The following is a 22,257-nucleotide window of genomic DNA, read 5'->3' on the forward strand; positions in this document are numbered from 1 at the left end:
TTAAACATTAAACTTAGAATAATATTTGAATATATATTTTTATAATAGAGAACTTTTAATTGAAAATATTATTTTATTATGGGTTTATAACTTTGTTTTGCGGACCTTAATTTAGTTCTCGCGGACCCCTGGGGGTCCACGGACCCCTGGTTGGGAACCAGTGCTCTACACCATTTTCTTGACCTGAAATCACCTCAAGGAGCTGCTACTTGCCCTGTTGAAAAACTGTACATATAGCCTTAAGTATATATGTATGTTTCTCCTCCTGGCCAATAGGAGCTCCCTGAGATTGTTCCAGATTGGGGAAGTTAAGTTTAAGCCCCTTCTCCTCACACTCTGTGCTCCTGATCTGAATCAGGCTTGGGCATGCCTGGGAATTAAGTTCGCTGTGGGTAACTCCCAGAACATACCTATCAAAAGTCCTCATGGGGGTCATGTGAATTTTATAGTCTGTGAATTGATTCTTAGTCATTAATTCTCTATTTGTTATAATCTCTAATTATAATTCCCCCCTCCCTTAGAGATCACAAAATAAACTAGAATAGTAGATATGAGGAGAATAATCCTGACTGTTTTGGCCAGAGACTAGCATGAATAAAACACATACTTCTTGTTTGATGCCAACATCTGGTAATCTACAAGGGACAGCTGTATGTATCTTGCTCTGATTTGAGGCCATCTGGATAAGATGTTGTTGGACAGAATGAGTGCTGGACTAGGTAGAGCCAGGACAGGCAGTTTTGATAGTTGTAGAATACAAAAATGGCATGTTTTCTTAATTCTAACAATTATAATTTGCATAGTTGTAATTATAATGCCCAGCTCATGCACCTGCAAAACAAGCATATAGATTATTATAATCCCTGGTTGTTTTTTTAAAATAAAGAATTTAGGCAGTTAAGTAGTGGCTTTCCCATGCACTATGGAGATGAGATTTTGATAGCTGCAAATTAGCAACAGATACAAGTTGTTAGAATTTCCCAGATTTTTATTTTGGGGGTAAAAGAAGAAAGAGACAGAGTATGGGCATAAAAACGTCTGTAATCATGGAATATAACAACTCTGTTTTGTTTGCTGTGTGCACACATCTTTTCTGCAGTCTGTGCTACAATGAGGCATATATAACCTAATCCAGCAAGATATTTATTTTACTTTAAATAGACAGTTGGGCTCACCTGTGAATTTGTGATGTGATGTGAATTTGTGATGTGATGTGCATTTGTCTTCCAGTATATTAATCTTTTGCTGGATTAGGTAAGAATGCTGCATGTGTAATTCTCTTCTCATCAAGTAACTCTGACATTTTGGAATATGATGTTCATGCTACCCATAGGTTTCTTACTTTAGATATCCTTGATAATGGACTGTTAAATAAATCACTGTTTAGTAGCCATTGAGTATAAATGATGAACTGTAGAGCTCTAGTCCAGTTTCTTGGTGGTGCTCAAACATACACCCACCTCCAATTTTAGAATGTCACCTACAAACTTTCCATTTTCCATTGATCAGGGCCTCTTTTCTGTTTCTTGCATTTAGAGCCAGCTGTATATGCACTTGACCAATTATTCTGTAAATAAGCATAATGAACGTTTTGATCGGGATGAAACCGAAGACAAAGGCAGTAAGCGCTCTATAAAGTGGTTTGCTGAGTTTCTACAAACAAATCGCCTTGATGTTTCCAAATTCTGGAATGATATTTCTGTAAGAGACAACGAATATGCAATAGCTGTGTTTATTTGTATGTTAGCATATTAAAAGTATCCTTGCCCTCTCAACTTGGTCTGGAATCTAATCCAGTTTTTGATGCATAAGCATGTGAGCTTTTAAATTTGCCAGACTTTATAGAGGGCAAACCTCATGTTGCTTTATATTTTCATTTATTTATATACTTCATTTATACCCCACCTTTCCCCCCAATGGGGAGCCAAAGCAGCTTACACCTTCCCTTCCTCATGACAACCTGTGAGGTCGCTTAGGCTGTGTGTGTGTGACTGGCCCAAGGTCACCCAACAAGCTTCCATGGCAGAATGGGGATTCAAACCTGGGTCTCCCAGATCCTAATCTGAAACTACTACACCACATTGGTATTTTGTCATGAACACAGAAAGTTCTATCCTGCTTTGAGGGAAATAATTATTTCATGCCTTGAAGGTGGAAAATGGACCAAGCATTGGACTGAGAAAAATAACACATTGGCAGTTCCTATTAAATGCCTACATTAATTTTTCCACAAAGGTGTGATTTAGAGTGGAATCAGCTGTTGGTTAGATTTTCTAAATTCAGTTGGATCAATCTGGTTTCTATATTTGAATGTTACACTTTTTTTTAGATCACCGAAAGTTAATTCTGTTATCCTTGCTGTTCTGCCCCCCCCCCCAGGAATTAGTGGTGAAGACACTCATAGTAGCAGAGCCACATGTCCTTCATGCCTACCGAATGTGTAGACCAGGACAGTCTCCAGGAAGTGACAGTGTTTGCTTTGAGGTTCTGGGGTTTGATATTCTGTTGGATAGGAAACTCAAGCCATGGCTCTTAGAGGTAAGTCATTTTAAAAATGAAGGGTAAAAGTCAACTTGTACAGAACTTGATAATATTTGGGTCCCGACTACAGTTCATGTGTTATACAAAAGCTGAGAGGATGCTAGATAGGACCTCCATTTTCAGAGGCAGTGTACTTCTGAAGTCTCTCTGTGCCCTGGCAGCTGTGGGGGGGGGTCCTGTTGCACTTTTGCCTTGTTGGGGTTTCCCCCCTCCCCAAAACAAAATCAGTCTGCATTTGCAGCCCCTCAGCAGCACATATTTGCCAAGGTAGCACACAGTTCCACCCTGAAAGATGGGCTTGCCATGGGTTTATCTTGTGAGTTGATGATTTGAACCAGGAGCTCCATGTTCAGCTTCTATAATGCTCATAAACAGCCAAACTTAAATGACAACATTTGATAGATCAAAATGTGAAAGGACCATGTCATCCACCAGTGAGTGGTGGTGTTCTCTATGATGCTTGATTATTAGCCTATGTCAAAGCAAAAGGGGATTTTGAATTGTGTCATTCTCAGAGGCTTTCCCACAATTCCAAGCATTGTCCTAACTTGGCATATTTCTATTTTATTTATGTCATTGGTGGTATCTTCTCTCTCAGAAGAGATCAGAGTAGGCTGTCCTTTGAGGCAGGACAGATTAAGAGGTAGTGGCTTCCTCAAAGGCACCTGATATATTAGGGATTTAAACCCATCTCCAGGTTTTGGACCATAACTTCTGGGCATTAATGGGGTGATGCTGCCAGATTAGTCTGGAGCTCAGGGTCATTTCTAAAGTGGCTTGGAATTAGGTGTGGGGGGGACTGTAGTTCTCTGTGAGTGCAATCCTGTGCTTGCTTGCAGGGAAATAGCAAATAGTTGTCTCTCTCTCTTACAGGGTGTGAAAAATGTTCCATGGTGCAAAATAATAGTTCTCTGCCATTTTAGTGTTGCATAACGTAAAGCAGAAATGGCACCCTCTTCTCCTGATTGGTACTTGTATGATAGTTTGGTTCTGAAGCTACAAGCACAAAGAGCCCTCAAATTTCTAATGGGCTGTTTTAAAGTTCAATACCTGCCTATCTTGCACCATCTAGTGGGAGGAAGTTGAAAATTCCCATTTCAAACTGAGAAATCAGTTCTGGTCAAACATGTTTCTCCTGCGTAGTTTTCAGATGATAAAATCATCACTTTCTATTGAGTATGTTAATAGGTAAATTGGTACCCAGAGATGTACAGTTTCTGTGGGTATCTGTTGAATAGATCTTGAACGCATATCTGCATGGCACTCAGTGCCTTTTCCAGACAGGCAGCTACTACCAGTTGCTGCCAAATTCCAAGCAGTTTTAAAGGGACTTTGATGATACTGAATTTTATGTCAAGATGGTAGAAGTAGCTTCATGAAGTATAAATTCATGAGAGAAGCGGTAAAGCAAGCAATAAAGCAAGTCAAGAATGGTCAGTGTGGGACTGGGCTGGAGAATGAGTTGGTTCAGAATCCAAGTGCGGGTGAAAAACTGGAGGAAGCGAGAACTAATGATGAGTCTGGACAGGAGGTTGTCAGTAGGGAGGGGGAGTCCATGGGATGTCCTGGAGAGGCAGGCCGGAGAAGGAAAAAGGGAAAGAAACCACAGAGGAAGCTGAATGAAAGATAGAAACAACAGACTGGAAATGTGAGAAGAACAAGGGCAATTTAGCACAGTCAGTGTCCCATCTTGGGCTGAGGAAACACCAGTAATTTAAGGAGCAGTGCACCTTGTCCTGAAAAGGCAGCAAGAGACTCGGAAGTCAATGAATCTTAGCCAGTTGCCTAAGTGGAGTGGCTTAGCCCTTGTAGCAGTATAGTTCCCAGGAAAAAGAAACTGCCCGGAAGGCTGGGTACTCTGAGTTCACACTCTGGTCCCTGTAGGTTAGACGGCAGAATGGAGTGTACAAAAGTGATCTATTGCTTTCTGACAGAGGGCCAAACTATGTTTAATTGGATCACAGATTCTTTCAGTTTCCTCTGTTTTTTAACAACTGTGAATATCAGGAAATCTGATTGCAGTGCTTGATGGACAGGGTTTTTTCCCCCCTTGCACCCTTTGTACTGGGGCAGCAGAAAGTGCTAAACTCTTCCCTTCTCCAATGCCATGGCATCGATCCAACTTCTCTTCCTTCCCATAATGATTTATTATACCCTGCCTTTCTTCTGTCATGGAACTCAAGGCAGTGTCCATAGCATTCCTGGGTGATCTTCCATCCGGGTACCACCCAGACCCACACCCGCTTAGCCTCAGCACAGTCGCTGTATCATGTGCCGCAAGACCACTGTCATCCATTTTTGAAAAGTGTGGGGGATCCAATCATGGATCTCTTGATTCCTTTCTGGTTTGAACTAGGGCTCAGGGAACTGGGATAACAGTTGTGAGTTTCCTGCATTGTGCAGGGGGTTGGACTAGATGACCCTGGTGGTACCTTTCAACTCTATGATTCTATGAACCTAGACATCCTAAGAGAATAGGATTCTGTTACTGAAGCAACATCAGAAACTATAGATCTTTTTTTTGTGTACCTCTTAACATATATTTCTTGCCCTGACCTGGATGGTTCAGGTTAGCCTGATCTCGTCAGATCTCAGAAGCTAAGCAGGGTCAGCCCTGGTTAGTATTTGGATGGGAGACCACCAAGGAAGTCCAGGGTTGCTGTGCAGAGGATGGCACTGGCAAACCACCTCTGTTAGTCTCTTGCCATGAACAACCCAAAAGGGATCGCCATACGTCGGCTGCGATTTGACGGCACTTCTCACACACACAACATATATTTCTTAGTGTTGCTGAATGATATGCCACTGGCACTAATAAAAAAAAACTGATATTTCAAGCCTGTGCTGGGATCCAGTGGAAACCAGCTCCGTTGGCTATATAAGTGTCTCACAATTTTATGGCCCATGAATAGTGGTTATCCTCACTGGTGTTTGAATCTTTCTGTGGATCTGAATCAGACTCCATGGGTTCAATTAGCTTAATCTAGGCTCCAGCATGAACTCCACAGAAGTTGTTGAATACTCACTTTGCGCCTAATGCAAAGTTTTATTTGTGGTTGGTTTTTATAAACTGTAGCTATTAAATGAGGATGCTGGGAAGTATAAAGGGTGGCTTTCACAGAGTGCATGGATAGCACATGGGTCTTCCTTTTAGTTCTGTTTTGTAATACAACAAATTTTACTCTGTGGAGGAAGAAAAGACCCCTTAAAACAAAATGTTCAGTTACAGTGACTTTTTTTCTGGCGGTTAGCAAAACAATTTTTTTTACGTACATCAGAAGCACAGTAGCATAATAGTATTTTACTTGAATGTTCTTGTTTGGTTCATGCTTCAGTACGTTCAGAGTGTAATCATGTTTTGGATTGTTGTAATGTGCATTTAGATAGGAGAATCCACTCTCACTGGATTACCCCACAAGTTCTCTTGCTGAGATACTATATTAATGTTCTAATTATAGAAGAAAACAGATGTAATGTGAATTTATTTGATAATGCCACTTTTGGGGGGGATTTTACATATGATCAGTCGGCAAAGCACAAATGGTTAGAATTAGCACATGGCAGTATGTGCACATATGGGGGGATACGGTTGCCACTTTTGTTTCTGAAATCTGGCCCAAATATTGTGTGTATGTGTGAGATAGAGACAGATTGTTTCCCTGCTTTTTTCCCTGTCTTCTGGATTTCTTCAGATTAATCGAGCCCCAAGCTTTGGTACAGACCAAAAAATTGACTATGATGTGAAAAAAGGTGTTCTGCTGAATGCATTAAAGCTGCTCAATATAAGGTAAATTTATATGACTGATTTTTTATTTCTTTAGTTATGAATAGGGAAAAAAACTATGTTTTAATATTCCAAAGTAATGGAAAATGCTTTGCGGAAAACAACATTTGCGCTAAACTCTTTTGATTGTTTAACAGCTTTGTAGTGTAAAGATTTGAGCTGAACCTAATGTCATTACCTTGTCAGAGAACACATTAGAGAGCAGGATAAGTCCAGATTTGGTTAAATCCTTGGAGCTCTAGACAGCCCAAGGCCAGCCTTACTCTAGAACAGTCTCATCAAGCGGCATGTTCCAGTCTTGTCAGTCTTGCTGCTAATCTCTTGATTCTTACGGTAGAACTATACATTACAGTTTCATTTTCTGATTGTTTTACAAGACTTTCTTTTTCTTTTTCCCTGTTAGGGAAACCTCCATGTATTCCAGGGAAGATGTAGGTTTCTCCAGTGGGTCAGATAGCACCCTTCAGGACAGTTTTAAATCAGGAAGATGGAATGGGAGGAAGCCCTTTCCTTCTCCATGCTTGCTGTGGGTACCACACATGTGTCACTTGAGGGGGACCCACAACTCACATCTGACTTCAAAAAGGGTGGGGACCCCATACCCAACTTGGGTACTTTGTAGTGTGTGAATTCTTAATGTAATATTAGGTGTGCTCCTACTCCTTCTGCTAGCTCTTGATCATTTTGTGGGATAATGTCCAGAAACCTTTTTTTTACTTGGCCTGTCTAGGGCTAGCATAAAGAGGCCTCTGCCACATCAAAATGGAAGGGGAAGAGTAGGGCGAACCAAACGTAGCCTTTATGGCAATACTTGAAGATAATATATATTATTTGGTTGGAGGGCCCATAAGTGATTGCCACTTTCTCAGTTTAGCATCTCTAGAAACGTTATCATGGGATTATTGAACAGTGCATTGACATGATATAAGTGATTATGTGACGTATGGATGCATTACTGTCTTCTGTACTTTAATCATGTCTACTTGCCTATAATATGCACTTTAGGACAAGTGACAAAAGAAAAAATTTAGCCCGGCAAAAAGCAGAAGCTCAGAAGAGACTGTATGGTCAAGGCTCCGTGAAAAGGCTGTCACCAGTGTCATCTGACTGGGAGAAACAGCGCCGCTCACTGGAAAGGAGGAAAGAGGAACTGGTAATTAAAACAAATAAACAAAAAAATAGGGAAAACTCAATGTCTGTCCTTGCACAAGAAATGTGTCTATTGCTTCTTAAATGTTCTTGATTTTTAGAAAGAGAGACTTGCACAAGTGCGCAGGCAGATCTCCAAAGAACAACATGAAAATAAACACATGGGAAATTACAGGTAACTATGATTCTGCCTTTTCTGCCCAAAATAGGCCACAGATGCCCCTTCACTGCAAGCAATAATGACATTGACTGTACTTAAAGACTGGTGATGGATGACGACATTGATTAGTATAACATAGAAGTGGTTCCAGCTGATTTAGGAATCAGTTTGCACAGGTTTTAGCCTGAATGTTATGAGGCAGCTTTTTCTGACCTGGTTTCAGACTTTTTTTCAGGGAACCTTGGTTTTGCTCCACAGTTGCTTGGAAATTCCTCAGTCAGATGTTAAGTAATGGCAGGCAGACTTTCTTAAAAGATATCCTGCCTGCCACTGTTGATCATACCCTGTGATGCATCACTACAGTGGAGTGTTGGATCTTTCTGAGGTACCTTGTCAGTTCAGCTAGGATACTGAAATTCCCAGCTAGCAAAGTCATCACTCTGTGTGAGTTGGCAGTGTACCCTCAAACATGTTCAGAAACCTTTGCAGTACCAGGTTTCTGTGATAGATCCACAGGAGTTCCTTAGCAGATGAGTATTAATAGTTATTTATTTTCTTATTTATAATCATCATTATACATACTAAGTTTTGTAAACAACAGAAAGGCTGATCCCCACTCTAGAGTTTGAAATCTATTGCTCTGGCTTCTCCAGCAGTACACAGACTGTTCCAGTCATTTGGACTGGAGACCGCAAAAAACAAATTGACATGAGTGCAGGTGATCTATCACAATTTGCTTCAGCTCAGTTGGGCTTAGAAAATGTTCTGGACTGACAGCTGCTTTAAGAAGAAAGTAGTGGGGCAGCTAGGGGATTTATGTTCCCCATTGCTTAAAACCAATTCTATACTTCTGCATTATGAATATAGTATTTTGTTAATGTTTCATGCCTCACGCACACCTGAAGTTGGCATTTCAGTGAGTATTCAAAGACTAAATCTTATTTCCATAGAAGGAGTAGTAGAGTCCCTATTTTGTTTTTATAGTCGGCACTCTTCCACACTTGCCCCAATTAAAAAGCACACATGTTCACGCACACAAACACATATTTCTTTAAACTAGAATGAGTATGTTTGTAGTATACGTTACACACATGATGGATGAAAAATTTCTGCTACCTGCTTGGGTTTTTTTCCCTGATGTGTTCCTGACTTGGCAAGTTAACACAGAGTTGCACTTGATAATGAACATAGACTTCAGGGAAAATCTTATGTGAGCGTCCCATTCAAATGAAGAGAAGCAGTAATGGTGGTCAGCTCTGCTCCTGTATGACTCCAGTTCATTTCAGCGTCATAATGTGCTCAGGTGATGCCCTTGGTTGGATTTGTAACCCATGCTTATATTTCATGGCTTTCTTCTGCCTTTTTTTAAAAAAAATTGTAGACGAATTTATCCTCCTGATGACAAGATGCTACTTGAAAAATATGAAGGTTTGTTAGCCACTGCCTTTCAGACATTCCTTGCTGGAAGAGCAGCCTCGCTTCAGCGGGAAATGAACAACCCTCTGAAAAAGATGAAGGTACTAGCAGAGCAAAGTATTGATATTAAATTTGTTGTTTCCTTGGTTCTGTGACATTATGGAGTCTTGTAATAAACATCATCTAATAAGATCATTGTGGAATTTTTCATGATTCACCTTGCAGTGTTAAAAGGCTATGGTGTGAGCGAAGGTGCATTCAAGTTTGTTTGCATTCAGTCTGCCTTTGCTCCGGTTTGACCCTTATGTACCTAAACTGGGAATTCTATTGGTTAGGGGCTATCTCGCCCTGATCTGGATAACCCAGGCTAGCCTGATTTTGTCAGAAGCTAAGCAGGGCCAGCCCTGGTTAGTACTTGGAAGGGAGGCCACTAAGGAAGACTGGGGTTGTTCCATAGTGGAAGGAAATGGGGAACCACCTCTGAACCTCTCTTGCCTTGAAAAGCCTATGGGGTCACCATAAGTTGGCCGTGATGATGGCATAAGGGCAGAGGCTATCTTCTTGCATCTCATCTTGTTGCATCACTACCAAGTTTGCAAATGGCTCCTGTGTCTCTGTGTTAAGATACAGACTCGAGTTCCAGTAGACTAAGCTACCAGGTGATGAGAAAAACATTTTAAAAGTAGCATTTTTGTAAATAGGACTTTTACAGAAAAGCTTATTAAATGTTTTTCTCTTCTCTCTCATTTGCACAGAAGTCCGATGTAGTAATGGTACCTTGCAGGCAACGTTAGGCTAATCAAAGTTTAGGATTAAGGGTGGTTGGTAGGGAATGTCTCACATAGAGGAGAAAGCATTTACTTCCAGTAAGGTTTAGGTTTACTCTAATTAGGCTCTTGAAGATTAGCACAGATGCTTAGTACCTGCTGAGAAGCAAAATGCTGTGTTTATATTACTATAGTTTTCCCATGATTCTGCCTTCATGCTGATGCGTCTGACTTATCTTTTCAGGAAGAAGACATCTTGGATCTTCTGGAACAGTGTGAAATGGATGATGAAAAGCTAATGGGAAAATCTCCTAGAACACGTGGACCAAAGGTATTTCACAGACTGATTTGGTTCCTCTTTTCTCTAAAAACGGTTTAAACTGGGTACAAGTAGAATTTGAGTACAACAGGACTGCTGTGTAGAGCTGAAGGTGACAAGGTGTGGCTTTTGATAGGACCAGGAGGAGAATGCAGTGCCCTGGTTAATGAAACAGTGTTATTTCATCTGTCTTCCACTAAACCTAAACGAAGGGACCATCTTGAACTACATGGTGATGCCACAAGGAAATGCACACCCTCCCTTTGGGGACAGAGCACCCCATCTTTTCCAGTGCTTCGAGATGATCTTGAATTCTTAACCATTCCAACCTTTCAAATTCTTTGCTTTTTGGTCAGACATAATGCCTTACCCCTCAATAAATTATTTGGCAAATTCTTAAATGCCCCATACAGAGTCTGCCCGTCTGGAAAGACAAAGACAGAAACACTTACCCATTTTTTTATTCAGTTGTGTTTTATATTCTTCTTTAAGATCTTATTTTATTACTCCATTGATTTCACACTTTCCTGCATGTTCTCATGACTACCATTTAATCTATCTTTTGTCTGGTAAAGGTAAGACTGTTACTCTATCTGTAGTTTATTATTTAATGGCTGCTTTGAAGATATGCCAGAAATTATTATCAAGTTCCACCTAAATGCTCATTTGCATACAGGTGCTCTTTTTGCATTGGAGATTCCTGGAGACTAAACCTAAAGACTGCTAGCTGCCTATTATAGTTTGGATTTTTTGGAAGTTCTGAACTGACCAGTTATGACCTCTAGGTGGCATGTTGCACTTAACATAGTTAAACTATACTCACTATATTGTGCTTCTAGGTACTGAATGTTCATAGAAAATAAAGTGCATAGGTGCACATTTGTGTGTGTGTATACACATACATACCCTGCCCAAGTGGTGATTTTTTAAAGACAATAATGTGGAAATATTTCTGGGGTTGGAAAAGCAAATAATTACGTCAAGCAACGAAGAACATATTTCTTGTTCATGATGAATATGTAAAAACATGGGACAAGGTGAGAAATAACATTTGGACAAGTTCTGAAAGGGCAGGTTTGTCTTTTTTCTTCTGGATACTTTAGTCTTCTTCAATTCTGTGTGTGACTGTAAAGCAAAGTTCAAATGATTGGGCAATGAGGGGACCAGGACAGGAACAGGGACATGGCTGATGCTCTTGCATTAATGCAAAAGCAGCTGTCAATACTGCACAGGTGTTAGGTGGCTCAGGTAGATGTCAAGAGATTGGAATGCTCCCCCTTGCACTGTTATTAGCTTTTTAAAGAGAGAGGTGCCCATCTTCTTTCCTATAAAGGGTCTAGTAGTGTGAAGCTGGAGAGAGCAGTATTGATTAGTGAACCGGCTGGTGCGGGATTAAACTTCCTTTTCCTGCTAGGCCTCAATCTAAATTGAAACCACAGGGACTGAAATTTAGGGGCCTCTGTGATCTCTTGCTTGCCTAGTATGAAGAACTCCTGAGTCATCCTGGGCGCTTTGTGAAAGTCATAATTTATTCAGGCATCAATTAACTCTTTTACGCTTCCCGAGCACTTGCCCTGTACCACTTGGAGCACATGTTTCACCAGCAATTCATGAAGTGTTCTGGTCCTGTTCATTGCTGCATTATATCCTCAGCGTTAGGGAGACAAACCAGCCACTATATGTTGAGCAACGTACTTTCCACTTAGGAATCATTGGTAAAAAGATTAACAGTCTTGCCAGGGGAGGGCAGGGGTGGCTATAGTCTTTCAATAAATGGTATGTTTCAAGAGAATTGTTCACACTGATGTTCTGCTTTGTGTCTGCTTTATGGAGAGAGGAAGGACAGTTATCTGACCTTGTCTATTGTTCCTGTGGCTGTTTTTTGTCTCAGTCTCTTATTTTTCCTTCCCTTGTATTATGAAAGATAAATGACCGCTACTCTGTATAATGTCCCACATACCTATGGGATTAGAATAAAACAGAGCAGGCCAAGTCCTGTTTCTGTTGCGTAGGGCTTAATCCCTATGTCTGTATGTTTTAGATCTTTCTAAAGCGGCATTGTAATATTTTGTGCTATGCCTATTTCAGAATATAATTTTAATGAGCAGAATATGGATGAAACCATTAAAAGATGTGTGGTGATTTTTTAAAGTGCATAGTCTTGTATAGTGGTTAGAGTGTTGGATTAGGACCTGGTTTGAATCCATCGCTCAATTGTGGAAGCCTGCCAGGTGACCTTGGGACAGCCACAATCTCTCAGCATAAACTACCCTCACAAGGTTGTTGTTGTGAGCATTGTGGAGGAGGGGGGGACTATGTGAAAAGCTGCTTTGAGCCCCCAATCAGAGAGAAAATATAAATATATATAAATATATAATTTATTTATATAAATAAAAAAGAAATATACATATGTAAGCAATAAGTTTATTTCAAGATAGTTGGGAAGGACATTCACTATTTTCCCCCCACCATGAGTATGTCCACTCATATTTTAGAGGTGGGAGAGAGAGAAGGAATGAGTAACTTGACCCTCATATGCTTTCATCCAAGTCCATGTCCCTAGTGACCACATGTTTTGGTTCCTGCCAATTCTCTGTAGTTACTACTCAGCGTGTACAATTTAGCTCTCCAGAATTCAAGATGGTTGATGCAAGCAGCGTCATCAGTATTGGCTATATTCACATATACCGAACTGCGCTGGATCCAACACTTCAGTTCTGCAGTAAGTGGAGTGTTCTGTCAGCACAAGGATTGTTCTGCTGGCACAAAGAACCATACCCTGACAGCTTTCACCAGCAGAACACTCCTTGTGTTGGAGACAGGCCTTACCACTGGCAGGACTGAAACATGGGATCTAACCCAATAACATTAATAAAGATGGTAGCGAGATGCACCTAAAAACCACTTGCACTAACAATCAACTTATCACGCAGACATCAGCAAAACATTCTGTGCTAGAATCATCAGAATGAAATCATCAGAATGAAATAGATTAAGATGAAAGGGAAACAAGATACTTAATACTTAGAATAATACTTTTTTTTTGCCCTAGCCCCTCTATTCGATGCCGGAGAGTGCACAGTTTTTAAAGAAGGATGACAGCAGTGGCGGTAGCTGTGAAAGCAGTAGTGATGTTTCCGAATGGGAAGAAGAAGGTGAAAAAGATCAGAATGAGAAGAGAGAGAAAAAAGTCACATACGATCTCGAAGAGAGGAAATTAATAGAGCGATCCAGTAAGTTGAATAAATACCATGTTAATGAAATGTAAATAAAAATGTTTTACCACTGTGCCTCTGACTGCTGAATTCCAAAAAGCTGCTCTTAACTGTGGATTGTTTTCTATTCAGAAGTGGAACTGAGGTGTACGAAAAGGTGTTCTCATTTGCCCTCCATTTTTCTGGATGCTTTCCCAGTTCTCCTGTAACTGAAATATACGCCAATCATGTAATAAATATCAAAGTATCCACAGGATATTCTTTACATATAATCCATGGTAATATGGTAGATGAAGGGATGGGGCACCACAAAGAGTTCAGCACTTACACTTTTTCCTCATGAAATGCACCTGCTATTCTTTCCTCCTCCTCCCTTTTTCTCTGTCCCACATCACCTTGATGTGGAAGAGCCTAACACCCCATGATGTTCTCATTTGAACATGTAGGGAAATTATACCTGGGAAACAAGTCCCAACAATCTCTCACATACATTCTTAGGTGGTAGGGTCCCTTGTGTCTTCCCTAAATATTTGAATTAGGCAGCTCACTGAGGAGTATATTTCTGCTCTTTATTTAGAACTAGTAAAATGCCCATTGTAGAGATGGGAAATTGCTGGTGGGGAATCATTCTGTCCATTACAGCATCCCTGCTAGGTGAAGGGTACACCGTGTTTGTTCTCTGTATTAAGATATCCATTTCGTTGTATGACCTCCTCAGTCTACAGGCTAAGGCATCCCGTGTGAAGAAGATGGATAATTTTGCTTCTATCTTTTTTGTCCTCCAGTGTTGCACTTTACTATTTATTGTAAGAGTGAAGAGTGAGTTGCAGCTACTCTGAAAAATTTAGTCAGTTTGAAACCAAGTTCTAAAAACTATTTGGCTTAAAATAAACCAGCTGTAGACCTCAGTTTCTTGGTTTCCCCCCCTCTCCCTCAAGAAGTTTGCTGACTGTGTCTTGGACACAGTTGTCTTAGACACAGTCTTAGAAGCTTGTCAGGTTAGTATTAGAAGCAGCCTGACAGTAAGTGGAGACAGATATAAGGGAATAATTCTTGAACTGACTGGCTCTTTGTCATCAATTTTGCCGTCTTGAATGTTGCTGAAGGCATTTGAGCTGGCAAAGCAGTGTTGGAAGACTGGAGATCTGAATCGAATCGTTATGTAGGTAGAAGGAGGAGCTAGAGTCAGTGCCGGATTTACGTATAAGCTAAACAAGCTATAGCTTAGGGCCCCACTCTCTTGGGCCCCCCCCAAAAAATTTAAATTGTATCCTGAAGTGATCTGTTAATGTTCACACATTAACAGATCACTTCAGGATACAATGGTTCCATATTAACATACCACACCCTCATTAGCACATTATCTGGATACTTACAGGACAATGATTAGCACATTACCTTTGATACTTTTTGCAGGACAATGATTCAGCTCAACCCAACCCCTTTCTGACTATATATTACTCTTCCTACACTCTTGACACTGAGAGACACTGTCCTTCAGTGTTACTCCTCTGAAGATGCCTGCCTCAGCTGCTGGCGAAACGTCAGGAAAGAAAATACCAAGACCACGGTTACACAGCCTGGATAACCCACAAGAACCAACAAAACAGTAACTTTGTTGAATGTGGAGTTCTGCAACCAGTATTAGTTCAGCAAATTAAATTTGATTAAATTTTGCCAGTATACTTCTGTACAAATTCTAGGGATAATAACCCCCCAAAACTTGTAATTATAACTCTGAAATTGCCAGGCACGCTGAATACTTGTGCTGGCAATGACATCCATTTATTGTTGTGATTTCCTGAAATAATGAAAAATAAAGCACCAGAAAATGTTCTGCCTCATATCTCTGAGTAAGGAAGTATCCAGAGCATTGAAAGCCCAGCACTTAATTACTAGAAACCTTATTCAGCAACTCTTTCAGATTCTGAGAAATCTCCAGGTATTGCCATTAAGCTTATTTTGTGTGTATGTGTATGGGATCAGCATAACACAGCCTTGTCAATAGGATATTTAGCATAGAAATGTTGCTTTGATTTATTAAGTAGTTGGTGTGGCTATTACTGCCATAAATTCTTTAATGATTTTACCCCAGTTTTTGAAGAACTAATTGCTACTGGGATATCGATGTGGGATTTTAAGTTTTAAAAAGAAGTTGGGGGTTAATGTTCTGCTACATGAGCAAGAATTCTTCCCACAACTATTTATTTTATTTACTTACTTCATTTATACCCCATCTTTCTCTCCAATGGACCCAATGCAGTTGACATAATTCTCCTCTCTGTTTTATCTTCACAACAACCCTGTGAGGTAGGTTAGGCTGAGTGTGTGTGACTGCTGTGGAATCTTGTTGGGTGACCTTGGGCCAGAGTGCAGATTCAAACTTCGGTCTCCTAGATCCTAGTAGGGTTGCCAGCTCTGGGTGGGGAAAAGCTGGCGATTTTGGGAGTGGAGCCTGAAGAGGGCAGGGTTTGGGGAGGGACATCATTAAGGAATAATGCCATACAGTCCACTTTCCAAAGCGGCCATTTTCTCCAGGTGAACCGACCTCTGATTCCTGGAGATTAGTTGTAATCCCAGGAGATCTCCAGCCACCACCTGGAAGATGACAACCCTAGATCCCAGTCTGATACTAACCACTACGCGACAGCGTACAAAATAGCTAGAATTCTCCATGAACAGGCCTACTTTATAAGTAGGGTTGCCTAGTGGGTGGTTTCGGTGAGCGATTGCCCGCCAATCCACCCGGCTGCTCTGGAGCAGTGATTGCGCATGCAGCTGCGTGCAATATGATGACGTCACTTCCAGGTTTACCCCTGGAGCACTGCATCACTCCAGCCCCTTTAGCACCGCTACAGCAATGCGGCACGTCTGGAGATAAACCCAGAAGTGACATAATCGCGTTGTGAGTGCGCTCACCCCAGCTCCATCCCCCCAAACCTCCCACCAATGGAGAGGGGGGGACCTGCCAACCCTATTTATAAGCAAGATGGGTGCAAGTGAAAGAGCATGGAAGTTTGGAGAATTATCTTTTAAGAGAATTATATATATGGAGGGAAAAAAATCTGGGGAATTTCTGAGGAAAGTGCTATGAAAGTATGGGAATTGATAGTTAACCATTCTGTATTTGTTTGCAGGCAGAATGCACTGGAAACGGCCCTTAAAAAAAACTCCTTCTTGCATGTCTACTGCATCATCAGCACCTATAAGACGTTCTGTAAGCTGCCCTCGATCCATTTCAGCCTTGTCTATGCAAATGCAAGCTGCTGAAAACCGTCCATTCTCTGCCAAGCCGATGGTACAGACCTCTCGTCCTTCTTCTGTGAGTAGGTCACACTCTTTAAACAGAGGTTCATCTGCAGTCAAAATGTCACACACTGCCAACCTGGGTACTATACATTCTTCTGTGGTAAGTTAGTAAATAACATGATGGTGTCAATTTTTTAAACAATATGTTCTGAATGAAAAAAAAAATTGAGATGAATACTTGGGCTCCACTATGTTATTCCCTAATTATCCAAGCCTTAAATTTCCAGTTCTGCAACTACTGAATCTAAACAGTAATTCAAAGGTAACTAAATCTATTGAAATACAGTTTATAGGTTTAAGCTTTATACAATCTAAGATGTTCAAGTATAGCATTATATATTTTCAAAAAACAGAAGAGGTACAGAAGGTATGTTTAATCCAAAATAACAGCTAGCCTAGGTTTAGTTAATGGGCGTAGGCTTTTATTACACTTGAATATTTCCCCTCAAGTAAAATATTTATTCAAGTAAACTAGGTTGTGATTATGGGGAAGGCGCCTCTTGGGTTGGGTAGAAGTTTTTAACAGAGAATTCCTGCAACCTTCTTGTCATTCCAAAAAGGCAATCAAGGATACAAACCTTATTTAAAAAAACACCTTATTTTGGTACTTCCATCATCTGAAATTTTAATTTTATATGGTTTAGAGGTGTGCATTCATATATTTCCAAGCCAAAATTATACACGAAATTTGCTGTTTCATTTTGGCTTGGGCATATTTGAAATGGCAAAACTCACTGCCAAAATACTGGGATTACCGTTATTTATATCCCAATAATTCAGGACGCCCCCCCGAGGTTATTTCTCCTTCCACTGGAATAATGATGGTGGACCTAGTCACTGTTTTTAATGGGTAGATCTGCCCTGTGGAGTCTGGGTGCCATGTTTATTGCCCATTGAATATCAATATCCCATATTCCTAAACATGAAAAAATCACCAGAATGGATTCACAAAATGGTATCAGTACTTCCAAAATTTTGGGATGTTGGCACTGCAAACAAGCTTCTGAAATACTAAAATGAAATTCATTTTTTTAATGTGTACACCCCTAATATGATTCCTCAGGGGACCAGTCACCACTTTATTTTACTAGATAAGGAGCAAAAGAAGCCCCACTATTAACAGTATAGCAACCTTGTCTCATGACTTGAATATTAACAGTGGTAACTTTGGCTTATAAAACTGTGCTTAGGATATTTATAACACTAAGTTTTAAAGAAGATTAATTACAAAAGGTGAATGAACATATACGTATTACTGGCTTAAAAATGATGATTTTTTAAATGCAGATGTTTTTGTGTGGGGTGTATATAATATCAACTAAGGGAACTAAGGTGTTAAGACAGCCAATATCCCGCGGAATTCTGATTGAGTTCTGGAACCTAATGAAAATGTCTGATCAAGATGGTATTACCCATGGATGGACTGAAAGCACAATTAGCAAAATCTTTGAACAAGAAGAGATTTTCAGAAAGGGAAGATTCCCACAGCAAACCTTAACACTTATGTGCTATTTGTATATCAGAGAAAGGCATTGGCAAGTTTTGCCAAGTAATAGACAAAGGAAAATTTCCAATTCTTAAGACTGCGAACAAGCTTCTAACAAAAGGAAAGTCTTGACTTACACACACATTCCAGGTGGAGAAATTTGACCCACTTCTTAACTTGATCTAGGGTTTGTGAGAATGATGTGTTACGGAATATGTTTAAATTGGTTTGGTAGTTGCCCGTTTTTGTTCTGTTACACTAGCTACTGCTGGCCTTGGTTTTCCATTGCCACTGTATAGACTGAAGCATGAGAAATGTTGTGGTGGTATGGTTAGGTTATTCTCGGCTCAGAGGGACAAAGGGCATCTTCAAGATGGGTGTTTCCTTTTCCTCTTAGCTTGGGAGGCAGGATTAAATATTTAAATTTTTCCTTGGCTTCTGAGGGTAAACACCCCCTATAGCCAGTTCTATTTCCTGCCTTGATCCGGAGAGCAGCCTTTCGCAGCTCTCAGCTACAAGGAATAGAAATCTCTAGCCTTACTTACTATTCTTATCTAACTTACTTATCTTTCTTACCTATTCTTATCTACTACTGTTTTTTCTTCTATTCTGTCCTATTGAAGATGGGGAGATAGTTTTAATAAAAGAGGGGATCCTCCCCACCAAAACAAAATGGTGGATCGGCAGGAGGACAATTATATTACCTCAGCTGATTTGGACCCGAGCCTGCTAATGGCTATGCCTCATCCATCCGAGGCAATCGAGCCCTCTACCAGTCACCAAGTTGACTCGAGGGTCAAAACTAAAAGGAAAGGCACGTCAGCGGAGGCAAGCGCAAAAGGGCCATCTCGGCCGGTAATAAATGCGCAAAATGCCTTGTTGACGCTGCCTGATCTACAGCCACGCCGCAGCGAAGCGGACGAAAGTACGCAGCGGCAGGCAGCTCGGGGAATTCAGCTGCGCTAGTCGCTCCCTCCGTGAAGCGTTTTCAGGGGCAGAACAAGGAGGCTGGTGGCTCGCCATTAGCCCATGACGCTCCGGCTAGAGGCGCGGAGATTGCAGCGGCACCGGCCGCTCCTTCCGCGCAGATACTCCGGGAACAAAAACAGGAGGCTGGCGGCTCACTCTTGCCTCATGAAGCTTCGTCCATAGGCAGCTCGAACCACTTACGAAGGTTGGCTTAAAATGGTTGAGAATGAAAGTCCTCTTTCTAACAGCTATAACATCAGCATGCAGAGTTTCAGAGATAGGGGCACTATCAACTCGCCCAGGTTTCATCATATTCCACATGGACAAGGTGGTTCTCAGACATGACCATTCCTTCATACCAAAGTGCAACACAAAATTTCATAGAGAACAGGACATCGTCCTACCATCATTCTGCCTCAATCCAAAGACACCTATGGAGAGGACATGGCACTCACTAGATCTACGTAGAGCACTTCATGTATACATGTCTAGAACAGAAAGTATCAGAACATCTGAGTCACTATTTATTAATATTTCTCAACCAAAACAGGGAAAACCCATGTCAAAGGCGTCCATCAGCCGCACCATTTCCTTATGTATAAAGACGGCTTATAAGGAAAACAAACTACCAGTACCTGGAGGCATAACTGCCCATTCAGTTAGAAGCATGGCCACCTCCACAGCCTTTGATAGACAGGCCCCTTTAGAGGAGATTTGCAAGGCGGCCACATGATCGTCCGTGTCTACCTTTGTAAGACACTACAAATTAAACCTTTACTCATCCGCAGATGCCGCATTCGGCAGACGAGTACTGCAAAGCATATTAAAGGACATCTAACCCTCCCTGGGCGGGGACTGCTCTAGTATGTCCCATCTTGAAGATGCCCTTTGTCCCTCTGAGCCGAGATAGAGCCTTGGCTACTTACCGTGAAGGCTTCTTCTGCTCAGAGGGACGAAGGGCATCCTGCCCTCCCAGACGTCCATCACAAGTTGTATCTAGTTTAACAGTTTGAGTACAGTTCAAGGTTATCTACTTAAGACTTGCAGTTCATTAAAAGAATAGTTTTTTTCTTCTACTTCTTACTACTTAAAAAGACCAGAGGGATACTGGTGAAAGTACAATGACATATATTCTGTTTGTTAACAATTTTTTCCACTAATCTTATAAGGCTTGGAAAGTTTTAAACTGGCTATAGGGGGCGTTTATCCTCAGAAGCCAAGGAAAAATTTAAATATTTAATCCTGCCTCCCGAGCTAAGAGGAAAAGGAAACACCCATCTTGAAGATGCCCTTCATCCCTCTGAGCAGAAGCCTTCACGGTAAGTAGCCAAGGCTCTATTTACCTTATTTTTGCAGCAAGGGAGTCAGGTGGCTGTAACGTCTTCCCATGCTGCTTAAAAATAATGTATGGGCATGGCTTCTTCCCACATAAATGTTGTAGGCCTCCAGGTGGGCCCACACTTGTATCCTCTCTTTGGAGTTCTGTCATTGGCCCTGCCCAAGCACTTCCTTCAGTCACATATTATAGAAGGGGCCATAGGGAAATTGTTCCTGTGTCATGACTGAAGTATATTAACTGGTTAGCAGTGATGTTAATGTTCCACCAGTCTTGACAAACACTTCAAATCATTACTTAACTGGGTTGGATGCAGTTGCTTGGCAGGGTTCATGAGCTAGGTGTGTGTATATTGATTCATGTCTTGAGATTTTAATCTTACCAAAATGACCCTGTCAAGCCATGAGTGGTTTACAAATCAGGATAAAAACATCAGGACCCAGCCTCATAAAACTGCAAATGACTAAAAGCAAAGATAAAATAATATCACAGTCCAATTTAAATGTGAAGTCATCCACCATTGTTCTCAAGCCTACTGACATAGGAAATACAGCACACTTAGGATTTCTCGGTGACGCTAGAACAAGGCTTTAAAAGTATCTGTTATATATGTAAACTCCGTCTGTGACTGTTGAAATATTTTTGGAAATGGAGTGTCCCACATAAAGAATGTTTGGCACACAACATGACTTTTCTGTGGGGAATGCTTCATGTTTTGCAAGAGAGATCATGCTTTAGACCATGTGTTTTTGTTAGAATTGGAGTTCTGTTTCTTTAAATAATGTACGTAAAATTATCTGCAGAGAAGGGCTAGAAACTAATGGCAAGTGTATGGAGTATGTTTCATGTGCGCAGCATTGCATTATTGCTTATGTAACCACAAATAATGCACTACATCTGGCCAACTGTAAAAAAAAAGGAAATCAATAATTCCTTAGTATGCTGAAAAAGTAATTATTTGGGGAAAGATGAGGTGCTTGTGTTATTGAGTTGTGAGAGAATAGAGTTAGTGAGTCATTGTTGGATTAAGAATTAGTTCCACAAATCAGCAGAAACGGAGGCTGTGATTGTAAGCATGCTTGCTCAGAAGTAAGTTTTGGTGGGACCAACTGGATTTACCTCTCAGCAAAAAAGGAGTTAGGACAGTGGTGTAAATATAGATGGCGTAATCAGCTCTCCAGAGCTGTTAAGTTAGAGACAGAGCAACATAAGCAAAGCAGATACAGTTGTCTGTAATAAATTCATATAATTGCAAAGCAAAATTAACACGTGGTGTCACAAATATGTTAATTAAGTCCAAGGTGACATATTACTTCATAACAGCTCCTTGTTTCAGCATGTTTCTGCATTACTCATTTTAAACATGCACCCTAAACTTTCAGTTCTTGCTTTCTTAGCCATTTTCATTGATGGCATGAAAAGCCCCCTTTAACTGCATAAGGATGTCTTTATGTTATTGATTTTATTATTAATGTGCTAATATGGGAGAAGTCTTTGATCTGTACGCATTTGCCTTTGTTTTAAGCTTGCTTGTTCTCACAGAATGCCTGTGTTAATTCTAGTTAAGATAATTTTTAAATGCCATCCTCAGTGGTGCTCTTTCCACAGCTCTAGCCACGAACTGAACAACCAGGCATACAGTCCCCTGCCCTGGATCATGGGCACACACTAAAATTCTAGATCTTTTGAATTCAATACCAAGCTCCTAATGTCAGGGTTTGGCCATGTGTGTTGTACTTGAATAAACCTACTGCTCCCCTTTGTTTGTATTAATAAAAGTGTTTGTAAGGAACTTACACAACTTTT

The 22,257-nt window shown here is 40.7% G+C and overlaps 1 protein-coding gene across 3 annotated transcripts in view; it reads left to right on the forward strand.

Moving 5' to 3' along the window:
- Positions 1-22,257, forward strand: part of TTLL7 (tubulin tyrosine ligase like 7) — a 55,734-nt gene that overhangs the window by 14,953 nt on the left and 18,524 nt on the right. For 2 of the 3 annotated variants that reach the window (XM_056844565.1, XM_056844563.1), the window contains exons 7-15: positions 1,537-1,701; positions 2,380-2,538; positions 6,234-6,328; positions 7,331-7,478; positions 7,576-7,649; positions 9,016-9,151; positions 10,062-10,148; positions 13,189-13,369; positions 16,489-16,760. In XM_056844565.1, coding sequence (XP_056700543.1) covers positions 1,537-1,701; positions 2,380-2,538; positions 6,234-6,328; positions 7,331-7,478; positions 7,576-7,649; positions 9,016-9,151; positions 10,062-10,148; positions 13,189-13,369; positions 16,489-16,760 — 1,317 coding nt within the window. The remainder of the gene's footprint in view (positions 1-1,536; positions 1,702-2,379; positions 2,539-6,233; positions 6,329-7,330; positions 7,479-7,575; positions 7,650-9,015; positions 9,152-10,061; positions 10,149-13,188; positions 13,370-16,488; positions 16,761-22,257) is intronic. The other variant, XM_056844566.1, reaches the window with a different exon arrangement.

The sequence above is a fragment of the Euleptes europaea genome, chromosome 2, assembly GCF_029931775.1.
Source record: "Euleptes europaea isolate rEulEur1 chromosome 2, rEulEur1.hap1, whole genome shotgun sequence".
Lineage (NCBI taxonomy): Eukaryota > Metazoa > Chordata > Lepidosauria > Squamata > Sphaerodactylidae > Euleptes > Euleptes europaea.